The sequence below is a fragment of the Zeus faber genome (genome assembly GCF_960531495.2).
Source record: "Zeus faber genome assembly, chromosome: 8".
Taxonomy (NCBI): domain Eukaryota; kingdom Metazoa; phylum Chordata; class Actinopteri; order Zeiformes; family Zeidae; genus Zeus; species Zeus faber.
In genome coordinates this window covers 5,311,706-5,329,106 of record NC_137195.1, presented here as the reverse complement: position 1 = coordinate 5,329,106, position 17,401 = coordinate 5,311,706, and the positions used below count along the sequence as shown (strand labels likewise).

The 17,401-nt window shown below is 45.0% G+C and overlaps 1 protein-coding gene across 1 annotated transcript in view; it reads left to right on the top strand.

Moving 5' to 3' along the window:
- atg5 (ATG5 autophagy related 5 homolog) overlaps window positions 1-17,401 on the top strand; it is a gene marked incomplete at its 3' end in the record, with an annotated part of 29,339 nt that overhangs the window by 6,819 nt on the left and 5,119 nt on the right. Inside the window, exons 5-7 of the mRNA XM_080005105.1 lie at window positions 114-276; window positions 2,907-3,001; window positions 11,203-11,320. Of these exons, the coding sequence (XP_079861231.1) occupies window positions 114-276; window positions 2,907-3,001; window positions 11,203-11,320 (376 nt within the window). The remainder of the gene's footprint in view (window positions 1-113; window positions 277-2,906; window positions 3,002-11,202; window positions 11,321-17,401) is intronic.

The window sequence follows — 17,401 nt, the reverse complement described above, 5'->3', positions numbered from 1 at the left end:
TGTTTATGATCAATTAACTCACACCAAGGTGTGTGTGTGTGTGTGTGTGTGTGTGTGTGTGTGTGTGTGTGTGTGTGTGTGTGTGCGTGTGCGTGTGCGTGCGCGTGCATCAGAATTTCCCAGAGCGCGACCTGCTGCACTGCCTTTCCAACTCTGTGATCGAGGCTCACTTCATGTCCAGCATAAAGGAGGCCGACGCCCTAAAACACAAGAGCCAGGTCATCAACGACATGCAGAAGAAAGACCACAAGCAGCTTTGGATGGGGCTGCAGAACGGTGAGGGACTCGCACGCGCACACACACACACTCATGATCCTGTACACAAACAAAGAGCTATACTGAAGAAACGCCTCAAACAGCTGCTGGTGAGCAAGGTGCATACCAGGGATGCTAATTCAGAATTTGTTTTATGGCCGATAGCCGACCAACGTTAACCGATCATTAACTGCTAACCGACAATATTCAAGTCTTGGGGGCACCGTCTCCCCTCCTCTTTTTTTTTTTTATTTTATTTTATTTTTTTTTTACTTTCTGGACAGATTCTAATTAGAAATATATAGTTACTCATTATAAATAATAAATTACATAAATATATTGATTATTACAATGATTATTGTGTATTTCATACCCTCCTGTATCTCTCACCAGCAAAAAATGAAATACAAAAATATATATATATATTTTTAATTGTATTTTATTATTTGCAGTGAGGATGTTAATGAGCCCTAGTTGCAAGTGTCGCAGCCATGAGTTGTGTTTAAGAAATAGATTGTATAGCCTATTTTTCTTTGACCATGCAAAGAAAAAATTATAATTATTTGATTACATTTTTTAATTAACTATTTTTGAACTGTTTAACTGATACTATTAATGGATCAAAATTCTTATTGTCATTTCTCATTTTCATGTCAATTATTAACATCCGTAGTGCAAACAAACACACGTGCATACTTACACATGTTCTTCTGATCCTTTTCACACGCGCACACACACACACACACACGTGTAGATTCCTAGATTTAGATTAACATTCACCCAATGAACATTTTCACCTACACACACATACACTACTCACAAAAAGTTAGGGATATTTGGCTTTCGGGTGAAATTTATGGAAAATGTAAAAAGTTCAGGCTACAGTGATATTATATCATGAAATTAGAGCATGTAAGCAGAAGCATGCAATGGTGATTTCCTCATCTCAAACAATTTACTGAAACAAAAGCCAACAACAGTGGTGGGTTTACCACAACAAAAAATGTCAATGTCTCAATAACTTGTCATTTGCCCTTGAGCCTCAATTATAGCTTGACAACGACGTCTCATGCTGTTAACAAGTCGACTTATTGTCTGCTGAGGCCTGGCCCCCCACTCTTCTTGAAGGGGGCCCTCAGGTCATTGAGGTTCCGGGGCACAGAGTTACGAGCCTCTACGCGGCGACTCAGCTGATCCCATAGGTTTTCTATGGGATTCAGGTCTGGAGAAAGTGCAGAACACTCCATTTGAGGTGCCCCAGTCTCCAGCAGCCGTTCCCTAATGATGCCACCTCCATGAGCTGGAGCATTGTCGTCCATGAAGATGAAATGAGGCCTGTGTTGTTCATGCAGGGGCACAATGACTGGATTGATGAATGGTCACTGTACCATTCACAAAGTGTAGGGCAGTTCTGTATTGACTGGACACACCTGCCCACACTGTAACACCACCACCACCAAAGGCTCGTCTGGTGACAACAGTGGCTGATGCATAGCGCTCTCCTTGACGTCTCCAACATCGTTGGCGGCCATCATTTCTGCTCAACGTGAATCGACTTTCATCGGAGAACAGCACTGAGGCCACTGGTCCCTTGTCCAGCGTCAATGCTCCCTGGCCCGTGCAAGACGATGATGTCTGTGCCTGGTGGTGTGGTCAGGTACCCTTGCAGGTCGTCTAGCACGCAGACCACGCTGATGTCAACGGTTTCGAATGGTCTGACGTGACACTTGGGTGCCTCTCACCTCCCTTGTGTTTCACGTCATGTTCTTACACATATACACACATACACTAATATCTGCACATGAATACTCTTTACATGAATGACTCCATGTTCCACTGGTCACTTCCGTGCTGAGCTAGAATCCTCCCACTACTGAAGGACCCAACGAGTCCACCCCGGCAGAAGAGCCTGAGTCAATTCTTCAGAGGCGGCGTTGATGGAGCTACTCCGAAAATGTAGTTCAGAGGCTTGGGCCAAAGTTTTAAATCTGGTGTAGTCCCGCCTGAATATCGCAATGCATGATATTATTGTCGTTTTTGAAAGTGTTCAGGTTACGCACAGCGTTTTTCCTTTTTTTTTTTTTTTCTCTCATTCAATTACAATAAATACATGTACAATTAAAATGCTCTATATTTGTTGTCTTTGGAGGGAGGGAGAAGCTTTAATGGCGGATCAGGGAGAAGGGATCGCAAGTTGCCCGTGGGCGTTACTACCACTGAGAGCATTGATCTTTCAATGCCGCACAGCCGTCAAACAACCATCTATTCTTAATTTAAAGACATTTTTTTGCTGGCGGGTGAATGTAACAAGCAGTGTTGGTACACACGAGCTTGATTATTGATGAGAAAACAAACGTAACTACTTAAAAGCTACTTTCGCTTAGTTTTCAAAGGTCTTAAAGTACCCCTCGCTGATGGAAGTTGGAGTTAAATGACGAGCTCCACCACGCCCCCTTACCGTTCGAGAACACAACCAAAGAGGGTGAGGGCAGAGTTTCTGGTCTCATGATTGAAAATAATGAGCTGAGAAAAGGGAGAAGAAAAATAGAATGTGAACGGTTTCAAAGACCCGGGGTTTCATGTGAAACCCAGATGTCAGGCACCGGCGCGCTGTACTTTCAAATGCTTCTTTGCATGTTTTTCCCCTCCAGATAAATTTGACCAGTTCTGGGCCATGAACAGGAAGCTGATGGAGTATCCCACTGAGGAGGGGGGCTTCAGACACATCCCCTTCAGGATATACCAGGTCTGTCGCAAGCACGCAGGCACACACGTGCAGACACAGGCCTTATTAAAATGTTGTTTCCCATAATTGATAACTGTTAATAGCAACGACCTCACTTAATGCTTCAGTATTTACCGCTCTGCTGCAGCGTCTCACCGTGCTCCAATGCAGTCCAACAGAGAACATGCTTGATTGTTTGGAAAGCGTTAAATCTCCTTTTTCGATGACATAAATCTCTTTTCATTCGACGATTTTTGCCAATTACCGCAATTCTACTGAAAAAAAACACAGAAAAAACTTTAAAGCATGATTGATGGCAACAATCACAAAAAACCTTTGGAGTTTTTGACTTTTGAGACTATTCCCCTTGACATATTGTATTATTCAGCATTCAGTAACTTCAGAGTTAAACTCTTATTGTGGGTTTTCAGTTGTTTACAATCCCCCCTATATGTTTACCTCAAATATAAGACTCTGAGGTTTCATCACACAATCAAGAAGACATAAAGATGCTCGGTAGAAGCTCCGTGTTCCGTTAAATTTTTTGCCACAATCATGGGGCAATCCATTTGTGTTCAAAATGAATGGCGCAGCCTAACATTTCAATGAGTTGTATGTATGGAGAAACATTCAAATTTGCTTATTAGGCAGAGTGCAATAGAATACTTTAGCTTCCCAACAATAATAAAACAGGATCAGTAATGCTTTTCTCAACCTTCAAGTATGATCGGTAGTTTCGTCCGCTTGTTATCATGTGTTGTGAGAGTTGAGAGTGACACGCTCAAACAGGAGTAGCTGCAAGTAGCTCTGAGGCACCGTGTGTGTGTGTGTGTGTGTGTGTGTGTGTGTGTGTGTGTGTGTGTGTGTGTGTGTGTGTGTGTGTGTGTGTGTGTGTGTGTGTGTGTGTGTGTGTGACATCCCTGTGTAAAGCCACTAGTTGTGTTTCAAAGTTAATCATAGACTACTGCTGTACAATTCATATTTGAACTATTTTGTTCGGAATTCGGTTTCGACCGTTTTTCAACAAAAAATGTTGCATTGTTTTTGAGTGATTGATGGCATAACTTTTAAACAAATCTTAAACCACCCGTTTTCAAAGCCAACCTAAGTACCAGTTGACCTGAAAAGATAACACACACTGACTGACGTGGGGGCCCTCTGGAATTTCAAGACACTGAAGGCTAATGTTAATGCGTTGTTTTCTTTCCAAAATGTTGATGTAGCGTTCAATTACTGTGAGGCTGATTCCTTTCGACACGTTTCCCCTGGCGACACAACGGCCAGTGCCTGCGTTGTCCGCTAGATGGCGACAGAGCACTGTTCACCATCAGCAAAATACTGACCCTGTCCAAGTTGTCTTCATACTTGCCTATTCTGCCAACTGCAATCCTACAACTGGTTGTCATTAAGAATACATTTTCTTACTACTTAGCACTTAGTATTATCTATTATTATTATTATTATTATTATTATTATTATTATTATGATTATTATTATTATTATTATTAGAGTATTACTGAGTCTTCAATGGATAAAGCTTAGTGTAGAAATCAAAGACTTTTAAGTCTTTGATTTCAATGTGCGAAAAGGTCTCCAACCTCAAGATGTGTGTGTGTGTGTGTGGGCGTGCGTGTGTTTCCTTTTTTTTTTTTTTTTTTTCTCCTGTCCAAACATCCACTGGCGTTTCACAGCAGACTTCACAGAAAAAACGCACTGTTGTGCCGAGACTCGGCTGCTCCCTGACGAGTGTGCAAATAGATGTTTATTACCTGTGAACATGCTCTATCACCAGATTTTCTCACCCACTAGAGTGGTTCAGTTCTCGTCAGTTGAGCCCATTGAGCCTTTCAGTTAGCTTTCTAAAGCCAACAAGACTTTATTTTTATTTTTTTTGCATGGACCAAACCACATGAATGCAAGGGTTAGGGTTAGGGTTAGGGGGCGGCACTTCGTCTGCCCGAAAGATAAAATGCTGACGCGTTATGTAAAGCATTTTAGTCGCTGCGATCTAAACAAAAATCTCACATGAAGTGGATATTATTCCTCCTGCAGGGAGGTTTTGCTCAGCAGACCAACCGGCCCTCCACAAGACGTAACAACAAAGAAGTTAATTAAAAAATAATTGTAATCACTTTGGCACCACAAGCGCTTCTCTCTCTCTCTCTCTCTCTCTCTCTCTCTCTCTCTCCCTCTCCCTCTCCCTCTCTCTCTCTCTCTCTCCTGTTGCACGCCCGGCGACTCTCTGCGAGACCGAACGCGGCTGCTTCACGTCATGAGCGTGGAGGTGTCTGCCGGGGAGTGGCCCAGAGGCAGGGGATCCCCCTCCGGAGCCCCAGGCATGACCCCCCCCCCCCCCCAGCCCCCACCCCCGTCGTGTCTCTTTGCTCCTCCTGAGTCAGGTGAAACTCCCCGGAGAAGAATAATGGGTGAATAAGCACCCGATCCCGGCCTGGAAAACATTAGCGCGCTGCGAGCTAGACAGCGGGAGGGGGGGGGACAACGGCGCAAAGTCTGGGGTTGCTTCACGGGTTGGGAAAGTCTGGGAAGATTTGGGGAAATGAGCGAGATCATTTCCGGGGTCCTTATTTTTTTAAATTCTTTTTAAGTTTCACAAATCAGCCTCGTGAAAAAGTCACAGACGTGTTTTGTTGTTTTTTTTGTAATTATTTTATTCGTGACTGAAGACTGTATGACTATTACATTACATTACATTACATTTCATTTAGCAGACGCTTTTATCCAAAGCGACTTCAATTGTTCAAACACCGACGGACGCATCCATCAGGAGCAATTAGGGGTTAAGTGTCTTGCTCAAGGACACTACAGCATGCTAGCAGGAGGAGCCTGGGATCCAACCAGCAACCTTTAGATCACTAGACCACCAGCTCTACCGCCTGAGCTACCATCCCCACATGCCAAGACCGTATGACTTGGCATCTGACTTTAGTGTCGGTTTTTCATGTGATCGATTGTATTGATACTATTGATCTTGTCCTCAGCGCTGCAAGATCTCCTTCCTCCTTGGGACTCAAACGTGTTTTCTCTTTGACTTTTGAGAGCGACGACGCTCATCTCGACAGAAGGCAGTACAAACAGAACACTGTACACGGTGTCGGTCGCGTGGAATGTGGGCCGCCTGTAATTGTCGGATTCACATCGGCATTGTTAAACGGCTGCCAGCGTGTATCTACGCCCCAGCCCCACCCAGCCACTCAATAATAATAATTCCGTTCGACTGACACTCTGTCAAGGCGAGTGGCCTTTCTCTCAAAGGTGAAACGTGAAAATATGCTCGCGTAACGCTTGCCAGGCTCTTCCAGTGCTGGCTGCTGAGACTCCCCCACCACCGCCACCCCCGCCGCCGCCGCCACCACCACCACCACCACCACCACCTCCAGAGCCAGATTGCGGTGTTTAGCCTAAATAACATGTGGCGCATTTGATGCTGGCAGAATTAATGACAACACTCACTCCAAATAACAGAGCGCTCACTTCCGTCTGGGCTGCGCTTCTCATGGAGAAGACACCTCAGGCATCGGGGAGCGATTAGTTCATAGAGGGGGGGGGGGGGGCTCTACGAGTGTGTACATGCATGTTTATCTGTTTTTGCCTCTACACGTGTTCTGCTATTTTCATGTGTGTTATCCTCGTAAATGAGTGTGTGTGTGTGTGTGTGTGTGTGTGTGTGTGTAATATGTTACCCTCTTGCCCTGCACGAGGTCTGTGGACAGGCCGCGTTTGGCTGTCGGCGTACGTGCGCCTCTTCCTGCTCGGGGAATGACGGCACTCTGTGATTCAAAGAGCTGGGGGGGGTGAAAATTACAACGCTTGTTCTAAAGAGTGCTTGCATTGTTGCTCCGCAGGTATGCCCCGGCCCCCCTTTGTGACTAAGAACCCACTCACAAACCGCCGATCCAATGCCAGGCACTCCATCTAAAGAGTTTTCCTGCTCAAGGTCTTTGTTGGAGGGTGCCATTTTTTTTTTTTTTTTTTTTTTTCCCCCCAAGAATGCAGGTTTATTACCTGAGATGTCATCCTTTAATGAGGCAGTGTGATTTGAGGGCGTGTGCGGAGAGGCGGGGGAGACTGCAGACGATTATAAGATCGAGTGGAAAATATGGTTTGTCATGATGCCCGAGGGTTGATGTGAGAGGCCTGGCGCGCAAGGGGGTGTTGGGCTATTTATTTATATATATATATATATATATATATATATATATATATATATATATATAAGTTTAACTTGTGAGTAAGTGGGATGAGCTACCAATGAGGGGTGAATTGACAAAAGGACTGCCCGGCTTTTGCGGCTGCTAAACCGCTGCATTTGTTGTTGCATTGGGCACAAGGCGGTAGACCTTGTGTACTTAACACCGATTTAAAAAGTTAAATACTCCCGGTCATCAAAACATACCCAGTCCCAAGCGTGTCAGGCTCTTGAACTGACTGTTACCATTCAATATTGGAGTAATTTTCTTGGCGAACCAACAAACTAAGCATGCACTAAATAATGTAGGAATCACTAGTTGGTGAAGTTTCTCCTCTGACAGGTATGCATTTCAACTTCTGGTGTCAGTGATGGCTTTCAATATGAGGTTGGAATTTTAATTTACCAATGGAAGGTCTTGGGGGTCACTGAAATCCTCTCAGCTCTCCACTCGGTGGAAACTCATATTGACTGACATTCTCCAACCAATGGCCATTGTTTTACCGTCAGTTAAGTGAATTGAATCCAGGCCGCCAATTAGGCTGTGGCTTGAGTTCCACTGATCTTTTCACTCAGCAAGAGCGACCCATCTCTTTTCGCCTCTCTCCTAATGACACCTCCTCCCCGCTCCCTCCCTACGTGTCACCATGTGTTTCGGTGCCAGCTAAGGTGTCTCGCTATCTGAAAAGAAAGTGTCTTCATCCAAAACGGTATCGCACTCCCCTCGCCGAGGATCAATAGCACCCCTCTTTGTGTGCCGTGCGGCTCAATTATTCATGGCGGGCGCGTTTAAAAATGCAACGAAGAAGCTGTCACTTAGCGCACTCTCTCTGCTGCAGCTCTTGCACGAATTGCCGTGCTTCCTGGCGGTGAGTCACTCTTTCTGTGTAACCCGAGTGCCGTCTTCACGCCTTTTCAGCCACCTCTCCTCTGGCCGGTTTGCGCCTGGCTCTGCGGTGTGTAGTTACCGCTCTGTTATCTGATCTCCCTCGTTGCCGGTTTCCTTTTCAGAGCCCCAGGATCAGACCCTATTGTGTGTCTGACTCTCGTTCGACACCTCCTCACGGCCGATGGGGTTGGGTGTCTGCCTGGAGAACATCTCCCTCCTCGAGGCTACCGCTCTGCCGCGGGCCCGGGGGTAAAGCGAGGCGCTGCCGAGCTGCGGAGTTCTGTTCCAAGTCTATGTCAGTGCATCAAACATGGTCGTCACATTGCCAAAATGATGTTACTTTTCTTTTTTACTTTGGACTTTGTTCAAAGCAGTCACAATTTCAATGGCTGCAATCGTTTTGTCAAATAGCTAAATTATTTCACAGCCGGGTTTCTTTCCAAAAGTCACTCACTTTAAAGCCAAGCAACACACGTTGGGTTGACGCAAATTCACTGTAGGTCGAAATCTTGTCTCTTCATGAGATGGATGTATATTATTATACAATTATAATACACTAGGATAGTGCCATAAGTTTGACAAAAAAGGCAATTTAAATTGTTTATTTATGCGCCAATTTATTGTCATAACAAATATTTACATTTCAATATGATTGTGACAGCCTTTGTTTTGCTTCACAGGGAATGGGGGAAATTGCCAGTGGTTCCACCTTCACCTTTATTTGAGCATGTTTTCCTGTGTTTTATCCTTGATGGTGATTGTGTATTAATGTGCGTAGGTGAGTGCAAGAATCGTGGCACTTGTACCTCAAATGTTAGGGATTCCTTAAGAGATGGTATTGGATTTTTGGGCGCATCAGGAAAAAAACGAATTTGGAGTTGGGGACGGGCAGTCAAAACAAGCAGCCAAAATAGAGGTATTTGGAAAGTTGAAAATATCTGTTTTTTAAATTTTGAATTGCCTAAGAGTTCCTCAGAACCTGTCTCGGCCCCCTGAGTCAGGAGCTGTTGTTTTTTTATATCCTCTTTTTTTAAACCACGTTGACAAAAGCATGCCGTTCTCTTGTGCTCGCTATCTATTGTGTTGTCGCCACACAGATATGTCTATAGTAGAACCCTATTTCCTTTATCATATACATACATGACATTGATATGCAGTATACAGCATGCATACACAGCTGTCTGTGTGTCTTATTCATACTCGGACTGGCCATCGGTAGCACTGGGACAAATCCCGGCGGGCCGGTCGCTCTGTGGGCCGCCTGAGCAGCCCATTCTACAAAAACAAGAGCAGAGATCTGTGTCACCGGCCCACTTTGATTATGCACCAGCCCTCATAATCAAGGGGGCCGGCGACGCGCAGTAGCAGCGGTCGACAGGAGCGTGTGAACAGGTGCATTCACGAACAAGTCAGTCAAAATGGACAAAAGTAAAAAGAGGAAAAGCGGCGCTGGAAAGACTAGAGATAATAACAAAATAGGCCAAAAAATGTACAGTTCCTAATTTCCGTTCAGTTTAAGATATTACTTAGAGTTTGTTTGTTTATTTAAATATTATTTATTGTTTTTCTGCACTTTGGAAGTACAAATGTGTACAGTCAATACCTGATGTTTGTAATTATTACGTTTTTATAGACCTGCCCTGAAGAGTAAGTCCTTCAATGTCAAGGTTAAAGCGATCAAATTGGCAGTGGTATTATCTGACTTATTTCCTGTGTTGAAATAGATGATACAGCCTGTTCAAATGTACAGATTCATGAAACACTGATTGCCTGAATCTATCAATCTATCATCCTCACAGTAGTGCCTGCTGGCAACAAACCTTTCACTCACTCTTTAAGTAGCTCTGTTTCATTGTTACAGTAGCCGAGAGTGTCCATCCATTATGTTTATAATACTCCTTTCCCACTGCGCCAAATAATCGGTAACACCTGCTCACATCCGGGAAAGGTAACACCTGGGTCTCAGTCCCGGGACAAATAACCCTGCAACAGACACATGATTATATCGGCTCCACCTCCGATCGGCTCTGATGTAAACAGGACATTCTGGTCGACCCACTAATTTTGCCCCCTTTACCTGCGCGATGCCGTGCGTGTTGAAGTTCTGGACGCTGGCAGGTTAATAGACAGGAATATCATTATCATTAGATCATTTCATATCCCATTTAGAATCCAAAATCAGAATCGTAAGTTAATGACTTTTTTCCTGCATGGGGGACCACAAAATGTTTTCAGTGTGGGGACACAGTGGAGAACCCCCACACTCAGCTACTGAGCTACTCCAGCACAGCCCCGAGCCAGTCTCCGAACCGGAGGAGCACCTCTGCTCCCCACCGCCAAAGGACCAGTGCACGCTCCGGCCGCATGAATACTCTACACTGCTCCTGCTGTAGTGTTTGGTCGTTCACGAACGATCCGATTCTTTTGAACGGCTCTTTTGTTTTGCTGGGCGATGAGCCATTCTTTTTTTTCCAGGTTTTACAGCTTTATGTCGTTGCTTTTTAAGGCTGCTGTCTCCTCTGCTATTTTTTTCCCCATCACACTGGAACCAGGACACGCCCCTTTCCCGACGCGTTGTGTCATGTCGAACGTGACACACCAGAAAAAAAGGCCTTTCTCCTGGCAATGGGAAAGGTGTCAATCGCCTATTTTTAGCGGGCTTACCCGGGTTTAAAAAAACCCAGATAAACCCGCAAACTTTGGTGTAAAAACGGTATAAGTGGTGGTATGGTTGTATGTGCGTCCACAAGGCGGGGTGGTTGTGGTGGACTGGTCTGTATAAAAAAAGTCCAGTTCCATTAATCGGTTGTAGTCCGTTCCTGGTCTTTTGTGTTTTAAGACGTATTCATAGAGACGGACAACTTTTGCTGCCAATACCGCGTGTACCAGTCAAACACTGTAGCATGTTTGCTGATACTTTAAATTTGTTCGCACAGTACCGGGAATGGAAAATTGTATTGTAATGAGTTTTTTGATGCTTTTTCATCTATATGTGCAGTAGATGCCAATTCAGAATATGAACTTGCTTTACTGTGGATGTCTTTCTTGCACAGGCTTTCGGTAAATGTGTTTGCCTGCATGTAATTAGTTTTTCTGCGCTCTGATTCCTTTCTGGTCTGATTTCAGACGATGAGTGACAGGCCGTTCATCCAGAAACAATTTCGTCCGGTCTCACCCGAGGGCCACACACACACACTGGGAGACTTGCTGAAAGAGTTTTACCCTGCAGCCATTGCACACGACGGTACGTCCCCACACACACCCACACACACCCAGCAAATACACGCATGTGTGTGAAGGGTGATAATTATATTTGTAATACCTGTTGAAGATTTAAATCATCTCCATTAACAGTGCCCCTCTCACCGTAATATCGCTCTGTTTTGTTCCGTTTCTCTCGCACTCTCTTCTTTTTTCTCTCTCTCTCTCTCTCTCTCTCTCTCTCTCTCTCTCTCTCTCATCTACATCAGTTATTAGTTTAGCACAGTATGTACACACTATCTCGGTTTGTCTTTTGCTTAATTCCTCTCTATTGTACACATCCTTTTCATTTTCCAACACACACACACACACACACACACAAAATATTTCACACCAACATTATTATTATTTGTCTCACATGGGATAATATTTTGTACAGTAGACTACTGTACCTTTTATTTGTCCTGGTAAGAGAATTCCGTTTTTTATGCAGTAGAAAGACTACGCAGAGGAAGCAGAACAGTGGCAATATGAAGTTATTTAAGAATAGCAAGCCTCTTGAGCAGAGAAGTATGCCCTGTTGGAACAATTCACCGCTGAAATATGCATTAAAAATAATTCTACTACTTTAATAGAATCAATTTACAGAATTGAAACGCAGCGCCACATCCTGCGTTGCCAACTACGTACAGACATGTGTTGGTATCCTTACAGCTCATTGAAGCAATGCTTCATTTCTCCTGAAAAATTATGAAATTAAAAGCATTTTTCTCATGAATACGTGCATGGCTTTGGTATTTCATAGAGTAAAGCAAAGAAACTGTGAAATTAGGTAAATTATTGCTAAAGAGATCAGTTATATTCTAAAATGGCCTGGACAGATTTGTTGGTACCCCTTAGAAAAGATTATAAATAATTGGATTATAGTGATATTTCAAACTAACTGTTTTCTTTAACTGGTATCACACATGTCTTCAAACTTACAATGAGTCATTCAGCCTATTTAAATGGAGAAGAGTAGTCACTCTGCTGTTTGGTATCATCATGTGAGTTTTCTGAGGAGATCACAAAGAAAATGATAGACAAGCATGTTAAACATAAAGGTTATCAGACCATCTCCAAGCAGCTTGATGTTCCTGTGACTACAGTTGCAAATATTATGAAGAAGTTTAAGGTCCATGGGACTGTAGCAAACCTCCCTGGACACGGTCGCAAGAGGAAAATTGACCCCAGGTTGAACAGAAGGATAGTGCGAATGGTAGAACAGGAGCCAAGGACAACTCCCAAAGGTACATCAGCGTCTGATCGCACTGTCCGTCCTATTTGAGTGACAGTGGACTCCATGGAAGAAGGCCCAGGAGGACTCCACTTTTGAAAGAAAATACATAAAAAAGCCAGACTGGAATTTGCTAAAATGCATATTGACAAGCCACAATGCTTCTGGGAGAATGTCCTGGAGCTTTTTGGCAAGTCACACCAGCTCTATGTTCAGAGACGATAAAATTAAGCTTTCAAAGAACACCATAACTACTGTGAAACATGGAGGAGGCTTGGTTATATTTTTGGGGCTGCTTGGCTGCGTCTGGCATGGGGTGCCTTGAATCTGTGCAGGGCACAATGAAATCTCCATACTATCACAGCATTCTGGAGTGAAACGCACTGCACAGTGAAAGCTCTGTCTCAGCCGCAGGTCATGGGTCCTTCAACAGGATAATGACCCAAAACACACAGCTAAATGCACCCAAGAATGGATAAGAACAAAACTTTGAATTATTCTGAAGTGGCCTTCTATGAGTCCTGAGATGAATCCTATGGAACATCTATGGAAATAGCTGAAACATGCAGTCTGGAGAAGGAGCCCTTCAAACCTGAGACAGCTGGAGCAGTTTGCCCAGGAAGAGTGGGCCAAACTACCCGTCGACAGGTGCAAAAGTCTCACTGAGAGCTACAGAAATCGCTTGATTGCAGTGATTGCCTCTAAAGGTTGTGCAACAAAATATTAGCTTAAGGGTCCCATCATTGTTGTCCATGCCATTTTCGACTATAATTGATCTCTTCAGCAATAATTTATCTCTTTTCACAGTTTCTTTGCTTTACTCTATGACATACCAAAGCCATGCAGGTATACATGAGAAAATTGCTTTTAATTTCATCACAATTTCATTGTTTCAATGAGCTGTAAGGGTACCAACAAATTTGTCCAGATCTGTACGTAATATGGACAGACAGCATACAAATTTATTTTTAACAATCCACCCAACCACTTATAATTGGTCACTTTCATCCACCATGATAATTAAAATGGTTAAATAGGGGAAAAAAAAAAAAGGAGGTTAGGATGTTACACCCAGGACAATGGAGTAGCGTGAGTGTACACTAAATGATCACACTTTTAAATGGTGTCAGTAAAAATGTATCATGTCAGCAAAAATCAACCAGTCAAGTCAGTTATAACTGAAAATCAAAGGTTGGTTAGGCTAGTCGTGACAGCCGACTGGCAGGCCATGTTTTTAATCTTCCTTTTCAGAGGTGTGCCGCATTCTCCTCGGGGAAGAAAAGTGCCTTCCCCTTTCTATAGGTTTATTTTGTTTGCACAGACAGGAGAGGCACATCAGAGATCCACTCTCACAGATAAAACAGCCACTAAAGTGGTGGGTGTAAGGGTTAGGGTCATAGCCATGATGGTGGCAGGCGGCAAAGACAAAGTGGGGGGAAAAAAAGCAGAGTGGAAGGGAGACAATGCCTTGATAGTTGGGAGGGTAGAGACAAAATAACTGGACAGAGAGCGACGGCCTCCTTGAAAAAAAAAAAAAGTTCCAACAATCACCTGCACAGTTCATCAACTGCAACCCGTCAAACGTGAACGAATCAATAAGCAGTGGAGTTGATGAGGGTTGTGCTTTTTAAGGCTGTGGGGCGAGCCCAATAAATATATATCCCAAACTTTTTTTCATACAGTACAGTCCTTAGGCCATAACAATAACAGGAAGGGGCTAGGCTATTGTCACTGGTCCAATGAACGGCATCTTAAAATTGCCCTGCCTCCAGCCAGACGAGGGCTTCAGTGAGATGTTCTTTCTATCGAGCGGAGAAGTAGGTGGAGTTAAGTTCTCTGCAGCGAGGTTTCCAGAGAAAGACGGGGAAACAATTTTCCTGTAGACCGAGTCACGTCACCAGCCGCCCAGGCAGACCAACCCCTGGAAGGGCACGAAACTCCCAGTTGAATCACCGGTACGGGCACGCGGCTGTGTTGAAAGAACCCTGTCATTCCAAAAATGTCAAAGGTACAAAACTGTGTCAACCAGGACTACGAATCACATCCGGGTCTTTTGAATATCGGGACACCTCTTGGTTACTCGAACCTGCGTCACGGGGGGAGAGCCCCTCTGGGAGAGAAGGGGGAGGTCGGGGATGACCCATGAAGGAATGGAGGAGGAGGAGGAGGAGGAGGAGGAGGAGGAGGAGGAATTAGGAAAAGGCTATTTACATGAACACACTTAGCGTGTAAACGCCCTTTCCTCGAGCCGGTGCGATATACAGAGGGATTGTGGCTGCGGTGGAGGGCCGGTGTGAGTGGAGAGGATGAGAGGAGGCTGCTAGGATATGGATGGGTGTTACAGTCTAAACAGGCTCTGTCTGGGGAAGAGCGGAGGGGAAGTAGATAAGGAGACAATGGGTTGTCAGGACAGAGAACCCGCACAGGACTCACCTGCATGAAGGAGTCAGCAATCACTGCTATTAAAGCGCCCCCTCCTTCACCTGTCGGCTCGCCTGCCCGGCCAGCTCTATCCCGCTCATTTTCTGTCCGTCTGTCTGCCTGCCCGCCTGTCTCTCTGTCTGTCCGTCTGTCCGTCCGTCTGTTTTGGCTTTTCTGGCTTCCCACCTGTTAAGCCAGTTGTCTCTCCCTCGCCACCCGTGTGTCCACCTGTCTGTTTTTGCGTCTCTCTGGCTTACCTACCTGTGTATCTCCCCGTCTAGCTCCTTGTCCCGCTACCTGTCTGTTCTTGTCTATCTGCCCTGGCTGTCTAACTAGCTGCCTGTCTGTCTGTCAAATTATATCTACATTTCTGCTTTCTGTGTATCTGTCTACCTTATCTTGTTTCTGCAGGTCACTATCTCACCGCCCTCCACCTGTCTATCTACCTGTCTTCCTTTTTATCTGCCTGCCTGTCTCCCGTCTCTCCCCTTTTACCTTTCTTTGTATGTATCGCCATTTATTAGGTCGGCGTCCCATTTGAATAGAGATGAGTAGAGAATTAAACCAAATGAACCTCCAGTCTTCACCTTCATCTTTGTCTCTTTTACACTATTTCCCTTTTTTGTTGTTTCCATCCCTCTCAGGATTGAACCCTCTTCCTCAGTTTGTCAAAGTGAAGAAAGAACGAGTCCAAAAGAGCCAGTCTGAGGTTCATGGTTGTGTTCATGGTTTGCTTCTGACCGTTTTTTTCCCTCAATGAGCATACGGGCGCCTTTACAGCCCTGTCATCCAAAGACGCTCTCTCTCTCTCTCTCTCTCTCTCTCTCTCTCTCTCTCTCTCTCTCTCTCTCTCTCTCTCTCTCTCTCTCTCGCTCTCCCTCTCTGCCTCCCTCTCTCTCGCTCTCTCTCTGGTATATTTACTGACGCTGGCCCTTTTTTCTGCTATATTTCTCTTTCATGTCTTTGACTGTAAAGCCCCTCTTTGCTCGGCTCTCCTCCTCCTCTTGTTCCTCCACTCGTGTCTGAGTCTGCCCACCCGCTCTGCTGATCACAGGGAAAGTGGCTCCTTTGTCTCCCGCCGTTTGTTTGGTTTCTGTCTCTTCCTCGGCTGGAAGATGAGTGAGGCAGATAGACCAGGATTATGGCGGCGTGTTTGGATTAGGGAGACCCGGGGCGTGTGTTCTGGAGGACGTGTGTCTTAAGGGCACCCTTGATGGGGACCCTGTGGCGCGAAGCTAAAGATCTCAACAACTCAACACAACTCAGCATTTCTCTGATCTTCCCAAACATCAAATAAAGTTTGGTTTTTCAAGTCCACCCTCACCCCTCTGTTATGTCTTGGGGGGGTTTGGTACATCCCCCCCGGGGACCCTGCAAAGCTCCACCTGAGCGTTGCAAGAAGAAGACGCTCGCGACAGAATTCAAATTCTAATCACCAAGTGGCAGAGTTGAAGTGCAGATTTTACAACTGTCTCTGCATTATTAAATCCTATGTTCAACTTTATCCTTAACTTTAGTTCATTACAGTGAATTATACTCTTAAGAAAAAACTATTTTTCAAAGGGAAAGCCCCTCAATTTGAGACCCCACACACTGTACTAGTTCTAGGTGCTTGTTGTAATGAATAGTTTTGGAATGAAAATAGTGATGTTTCTGGTACCGGATGGAGGATGCTGGAAACATATCATAATTTTCATCTTCGTGTGAACCGATTGCGACAGCGATCTGTTAAAATGCTGAAAAAAGAAAATGAAGGGGATTCCCCTGTTACGTCCAAACCTGTCAGACGAACCGCTCTGTAGCTCGTTGCCGTTCAACCCCCGCGCGCGGAAAAAATGTACAAACGCAATGTGGACAACATGCCCGTCTAGTTAGCGGTCAGCCTTGGCGTGGGGAGCTGTGACTTGTCTGTTTTGCTTTGGGCCAGGTGTTTTGTGCAACAAGGTTTTTTTGCGGGAATTTAGTCTGGGTCCATTGGCGCCTGAGGGCGTGAGCTTGCCCCACATATGACTCGGTTGTTCTTCACGGGCGGTTCTCGTAAGCAGAGCCGCAGAGCCGGCACTGCGTCCTCCTGATTCAAAAAAAAAAAAAAATCCCTGCATCGATCGTTTCTGTGAATGATCATCGGAATCCCCCCACACACACGCTCGCCCCCAGATGACGTGACCCACACATCGATACTTTAACTTTCAACCCCTCTTCCCGCTCCCCCCACTCACAGACATCTGTGGTACAGCCTTGTCTATTGGCAGGCTCCCCATTCAGCGCGACGATCGCATCGTCGATAGCCAATACAGCTTGCGTTCATCAGGCAGATCTGCTCGCTTCAGAGAATGGGGGCGGAGGTGGCGGTCTCAGTGGCTGTTTTGATAGGGGTTGAATTTTAGGATTTGTATGTTATGGCAGAGCATAGTAGATACGCTAAGC